The sequence below is a fragment of the Callithrix jacchus genome, chromosome 14 (assembly GCF_049354715.1).
Source record: "Callithrix jacchus isolate 240 chromosome 14, calJac240_pri, whole genome shotgun sequence".
NCBI classification, from domain to species: domain Eukaryota; kingdom Metazoa; phylum Chordata; class Mammalia; order Primates; family Cebidae; genus Callithrix; species Callithrix jacchus.
Genome location: NC_133515.1, coordinates 10,831,532 through 10,838,136, shown reverse-complemented (window position 1 = coordinate 10,838,136; position 6,605 = coordinate 10,831,532). Strand labels below are relative to the sequence as shown.

General features: G+C 47.6%; 1 protein-coding gene across 15 annotated transcripts in view; it reads right to left on the bottom strand.

Annotated features, from left to right (window-relative positions):
- NPAS2 (neuronal PAS domain protein 2) overlaps positions 1-6,605 on the bottom strand; it is a 173,975-nt gene that overhangs the window by 26,085 nt on the left and 141,285 nt on the right. For all 15 annotated transcript variants that reach the window (XM_035271767.3, XM_035271763.3, XM_035271764.3 and 12 more), the window contains 4 exons: positions 6,365-6,447; positions 5,542-5,648; positions 3,178-3,325; positions 333-417 (listed from right to left, as the gene is read on the bottom strand). In XM_035271767.3, coding sequence (XP_035127658.3) covers positions 333-417; positions 3,178-3,325; positions 5,542-5,648; positions 6,365-6,447 — 423 coding nt within the window. The remainder of the gene's footprint in view (positions 1-332; positions 418-3,177; positions 3,326-5,541; positions 5,649-6,364; positions 6,448-6,605) is intronic.

The window sequence follows — 6,605 nt, the reverse complement described above, 5'->3', positions numbered from 1 at the left end:
TTGAAAGGTAGTTTCTCCTTCCTCCCAACTTGGCCCTTCAGGAAAGAGAGAGATGCTTCTGTTGGGCCACAGACAGTTTGAAAGGCTGGACCATTGCTGTGGCACCAGCCTCTGGCCCTGGGCTCGGATTTGGGGTCACTGGCAACCCTGGAAGTTGAGCTTCACCAATTCTACGATGTACTCCCGACTCCAGCACTCAGATTTGAATACTTCTGAAATTAAAATGTGCCCTTCCTTCCATTGATGAAAAGAACTCTTGTTTCACAGACTGGTTGGCAGCATTTTCTTCCTAGTCAACCTTTGCTGTATCTGCCTGGCCGGGATGGACATACCTTTAGTGCTGAGGAGTGGAGGGCCTCGGATGACGGGTCTTCCAGAGCCAGCTCCTGCCTCCTTTCCACCCGGACATCTGCGTAACTGTGCAGGAAATTAAGAGACCACAGTGGAAGCGGGGTGTCCCAGCACAGGATGACACCACCCAAACAGACTACAAGGTGCATCAAGGTTCTCTATGTAACACCCGCCCCCACAACAGTCAACAGAGAGAAGCCTAGTCTGTTACTCTTGGAAGGAATGAGTGTCATTCTCTGCCTTAAATTCCACCCGAGTGACTTATAATATTACGTTCGAAATCATTTTATTTCTAGGATGTCTTTATTCCCCTCTCATTTACTATTCTTTTTACTTCCCTGAAATCTTCAATTGTAATTGTCTTTAAAAAACACATTTTTGTCTATGGGATAAGCTTCTGCCTTTAAATAATTAGAAGCCTTTCTTAAAACCTGTTCAGTCTGGACGGTGCATATGGAAGAGTGACAGAAAACTTTTTTAGTAGTTACATTCCTCAGAAAGTTTCCTCTCAAAGAAACCTAGAACTGGCTAAATCCAGACCGCAGATGTGCCCACAGGCCCACTTGTCAATAGTGTGGGTAAATCGACTCAGCACAGTGATGCCCAGGTGACCCTGTGATGCCTCTGCCCTGGGTGTGGAGACCCTGGGGCAAGAGACCTTGGGAAGCAACATGGCTCCTGAGCCTCCGGAATGCCTGCCACCTGATTCATTTACTTGGTTCCCTCCCTGCTTTCTCTGAGCGTTTCTTCCAAGGATTTGAGAGGTAGAGGATGGAGAAGAGTGGGTAGAGGGCACAGCCTGAAGAGTGAAGGGTCAGTGCTGCCCAGCCTTCCCTGGGGTAAGGGGGCCCTCGGGCAGAGGACCAGGCTGGGTGGCAACAGGGGGCTGGTGACTCGTCAGAGACCATCACTGCTGCATGCCCAGGGGTGGGCTGGGAATCAAAGAGCGAATGCCTGAGTGAGGGCATGAGGTGTGATAAAGTGGCATCAGGGTCACTGGCTGCTGAAAACTAGTGTTTCTCCCTTCTTCTGCATGTTAAGGAAGAATGCTTGACTTGGTGACCTGATGTATGTATGGGGTGTGTGTGTGTGTGTGTGTGTGTGTGTGTGTGTGTGTGTAGTGTCTGTCTGCATCTGTCTGTTACACGTATATAGTCATGTGCTTATAGGATGTATTGGTGCTTCCCTAAGATTAGAACACTGTATTTTTTAAAATTATGCTTTAAGTTCTGAGGTACATGTCCAGAATGTGCAGGATTGTTACATAGGTATACACATGCCATGGTGGTTTGCTGCATCCATCCCCCGTCACCTACATTAGGTATTTCTCCTAATGTTATCCCTCCCCAATCCCCCCACCCCCCAACAGGCCCCTGTGTGTGATGTCCCCTCCCTAAGAACACTGTATTTTTATTGTACCTTTTCTGTGTTCAGATACGTTTAGAGGCACGGATACTTGCACCTGTGCCATGACTGTCTGCAGTGTTCAGCACAGCAGCAGCTGTTCAGGTGTGCAGCCTAGGAACAGAGCACTCTGTGGTGCAGCCAAGGTATATGGTAGGCCTCACCATCTAGGTGTGTGTGAGTACAGTCTACAATGCTTGCATGATGACAAAATCACCTAACAACACATTTCTCAGAACAGATATCCATTAGTAAGCAGCAAGGGACTGTATATAAGAAACGCGTATGAAATTTAGTTTTTTTTAAATTCTATGGAACCCTATGCAGCCATAGAAAAGACTGAGTTCATGTCCTTTGCAGGGATGTGGATGAAGCTGGAAGCCATCATCCTCAGCAAACTAACACAGGTACAGAAAACCAAACACCACATGTTCTCAGTCATGGGTGACAATTGAACAATGAGAACACATGGACAGAGGGAGGGGCAAGTCACACACCAGGGCCTGTCGGGGTGGGGGCAAGGGGAGGGAGAGCATTGGGAGAAATACTTAATGCATGTGGGGCTTAAAACCCAGATGACGGGTTGATAGGTACAGCAAACCATCATGGCACAGGTAAACCTATGTAACAAACCTGCTTGTTCTGCACATGTATCCCAGAACTTAAATAAAAGAAAATAAAAAGAAAGAAATGCTGGCCTTCCAACCTTTCTTTCTTTGCCCTTCTCCAAGGTTCTTCTGTAGGCCAGCATAAAACTAATTTCCATTCTTAAAATTTCTGTAGTAGGGGAGAGGACCATTTTCTCCTTCATCCTTGGGAGCAGTGACCCCACAAATGTGGCATCTGAAACCCTGGACATGCGGCATCTCTTTGAAGTCCTGCTCACCGCCCTGGGTGGACAGCTCCCTGAGGCCAACAGGGACCTACCGGGAACCTGCGCCCACTGGCAGCGAGGCTGTTTTCCTGACACGGCCTCAGTTGCCAGCAGGGGTTTTTAAAGCATTAAAAATAAAGGGGAATATGTGTTTGAGTTATTTAGAGGCAAAATTTAAATTTTCTGCTCAAAGCAGCGACAAGGGAAGGATGTGGGTTGGATGGAGATGGGAAAATATGTAAGTAGGTCAGTGAAGCAGTCACTTACTAAGTAATATCCTGGCAGCCTGCGAGAGTCCATGAGGCGTTCAAAGGGGCCTGACTGAGAGCTTGAAAGAAGTCTCAGCCCTGGGAGGGCAGAGCCAGTGGGGCCTGGAAGCGAGCTGAACTCTGGGAATTGTGCTGTTATCAGCAGGGGATGGCCTGGGCTTGATCCTCAAAATGAGGAACACCTAAGTGACTGCTGATCTGACTCGGCCATCAGGGGCCACCCCATACCCCTCCAAGGTGAAACAAGGACGGAGTCACGCCGCTCCCCATGCATGGTACCTGACCACTGAGTGTGTGCACACGATGAACTCGGGCTTGGAGTTCCACTGATGGTAGGTGATGTAGTAGTGAGTCTGCAGCCAAATCCACTGCTGACCTTTGGTCAGAAACCGGTAGCAACACGACTTCCCTTTGCCAAACTGCATCACTGTGAGCAGAAAATAGATGCTGCATATAACAAATGCTAATATGAACATGATCTTTTCCCCAACAGTTACTGTTCAGCTTTCAAAAAGGCAATACCAAACCTGGCTTATTTCCCTGGTTGCCCTGTATTTTAAGTGACTATCAGCATAACGGTACACTGTCATGAATTCTTAAACAGTAGAAGAATGATCCATATACTTTCCCAAATGCTCAGAAGCTTAAAGCAATCCTGAAATAAGGGCAGATGCAGACAGATTTTCAAACTGCAGGTTGAATCAAAAAGAGACCTGGGTTTGCCTGGTGCCCATCTTCCCGCTGCAGATGGAGCTGTCTTTGGAGCTGCAGGAGCTCAGGAGCGGGCATCCAGAATTGGCCCGAAAACAGACCTGCCAGCCAGCAACCTCTGGATGGATTCTGTGACTGTCAGTCAGCAATTCATGCTCAGTTTACACGGTTCTTAAATAAAGAGTCAGGGACAGATGCCTCCACCCCAGGCTTCCTCCTTCCCCACAGCCACTTGGAGTCCCCCCGACAGTGATGTCTGCTGGTGGCTTCTCTAGGGATGTCCAGAGCAGAATGGATGCTGATGGTGTATCAGCCTGAGCAGGGCAGAAAGATGGACGATGGATCCAAGGAAGAACAATGAGGGTTTTATTGCCATAGTGCCTGGAATTTACCACCTCCTTAGATAAACGGCTAAGAGAAATCTCAACCAGGAAACTGATGCTACGAAAGGACACTGACCTGGAGAATGTGATTATCTGAAGAGGAAAAATCCCAGCAGATTGAGGGTGTGGGCTCTGCAGAGCAAGGACATCTTGCCCAAGCCATGGAGAAGCCTTTCAAATGCTGAATGTAATTCTTCACTTGGGGATCTTGTAAATATAGATACCCTGATTGAGTAGGCCTGATTCTACAAGTGTAGCAAACTTCTGTGATGCCTACCCATCTGGTCCTAGACCATGCTTTGAGGGGCAATTAAAGTTTTAATGATTAGCTTTAAATTCTAACAGCCGATCCAGATGGAACTCAAGCCTATTCTTCCTTCCCTCTCCATAGAAGAGAAAGTTCTGGCCGGGCACGGTGGCTCATGCCTGTAATGCAAGCATTTTGGGAGGCCGAGGAGGGCAGATCACTTGAGGTCAGGAGTTTGAGAACAGCCTGGCCAACATGGTGAAACCCTATCTCTACCAAAAATATACAAATTAGCTGGGCATGGTGGCACACGCCTGTAATCCCAGCTACTCGGGAGGCTGAGGTGGGATAATCACTTGAACCCGGGAGGCGAAGGTTGCAGTGAGCCAAAATTGTGCCACTACACTCCAGCCTGGGTGACGGAGAGAGAAACTGTCTCAAAAACAAAAAACTAAAAAAACAAAAAAACAAAAAACCAGTTCTAATGGGTACTAAAGGTGAGGCATCTTTTAAAGCACAATGTTAGTGGTCAATTCATACATCAGATCAATAGGTCAGTGTTCCTGTTCAAAGTTAGGAGTTGGCACTGAAAATACAGCATCAAGTTGGTTAGTTCCTGAAGCCACTTGCTAAGTGAGAACTTGGACAAGCTTGTAATTCTTACTCCCCACATTGTAAGTCCTATCCCCCATATATCTGCTAACGTGCTTCCCTCTTCTGCGGCAAAGAGCCTTCCCTGACCCCCACTAGTGGAGGGGGTCCTCTGGAGCCCCCCAGTATGCTGTGTACATCCCCTTCAATGCACCGACAACATTCTACAAAATCACCCATTTCTGGCTTTCCCAGCAGACCTGCCCTGCAGGATGGCAAGCAGGTACTGATCATCCCCATATGCCAGCCTACTCAGTATCTGGCCTATGGCTAGTGACCAATACATATCTGCTGATGAAAAAACAGTTACGAGAATTCGGTATTTTATCTTTGAAATGTGTTGCATAACTTAAAAAAAAATCCCTGCATCACCTTAGTTTCTTAATTAGGTTTAAACAGGGCGCCTATTTGGATGGTAGTGGGAAGGTGCTGGGGTTTGGGGCCAAGTTAACTTTGAAAACCTGACATGGGGATAAATGCCGATGAGGGCCTCCACCATGCCCCCAGATCATCTCAGAGAACACCAAGTTCCCCACCTTAAAAAGAAACCAGGTAACGAGCAGAGACTTCTGGAGTCCCAGAGCCCTGCTGTCCGGGCCCCTATGGAGTGAACGCAAGGCCTCCACACCTGGGCTGGGCAGTGGTACTCACGGTGCTGGTGGCACCTGGCCAGGAGCTCCAGGTCATCGATGTGGTAGTAGTCATAGCCTGAGGTTCCCAGCACTTCAAAAGGCAGGTATCCTATGATTGGAGGTGCTCTGCACAAGGACAAGGGGGACTTGTTGTCAGGGAGGAGACGCACTGCAGGGCTCACCCTGGTGGCCATGCCTTCCCATGAGCAGGGCTGCATGTTTCATGATCAACATGGAGGCCTCGTTTCTCAAGAACAAGGGGAGAAAAATAACTTTGCAATGATCAAAACCAGAGAGGCTGTGTTTTCCAAAGGGCTCAACTTTTTTTTGGCGGTAGATACTCCTTTCTCTTGGCATAACTTGGCCAGAATAACAATAAGCTTTATCACTACTGGGTAATTAAAAACAGCTACAGAATGGGTCAGCCTAACACCAAAGCATAATACAAAATGAAAGGGTGGGGAGGGGAGATTTGGAGTTCTTCACCTGCAAATAATGTTACAAAGGAAAAAATAAAGATTGGGCTAAAGGATCAAAGGATGTTGAAAAAATGAGATGAGAGATTTCTCTCATATTTGCTGCTGCCTTACTGGGAGCTGGGAAGGGTCCCAAGTAAGGATCATCCCAAAGATGCCCCGGGGCTGAGGCATCTGACCCAAACACAGAACATATTCACAATGCAGCAGATGTAGTTGGAGAGAAGCCACCCACCCTTGGCAGGGACGAGACAGTCCCTCTCCTTCAGTGGACCAGGGCCGACTCACCTCTCCCAAGGAGAGCCTGGCTCATGCAAACAAGACTTGAGAAGGGCCCAACCCAAATATGTTTTTCTTTTCACAAACCTGTGATCCAGAAATAAAAATTTCCATTCCAAGCTATGCCTTGAAGTGAATTCCTCTAAAGGTTCGTCAACTATGCACATTTCCTGTATTGGAAGCAGAAAAAAATAAGTTGCTTGGGTGCCAGATGCTCACCCTAGGTTTGTTCAAGAGGAACGCATGGTGGGTAACAGAAGTTAAAATCATTTTGAGCAAGTCTCCAAGTCGTGTTGGACTGAAACTCATCATCTGTAGCTAATTTCGG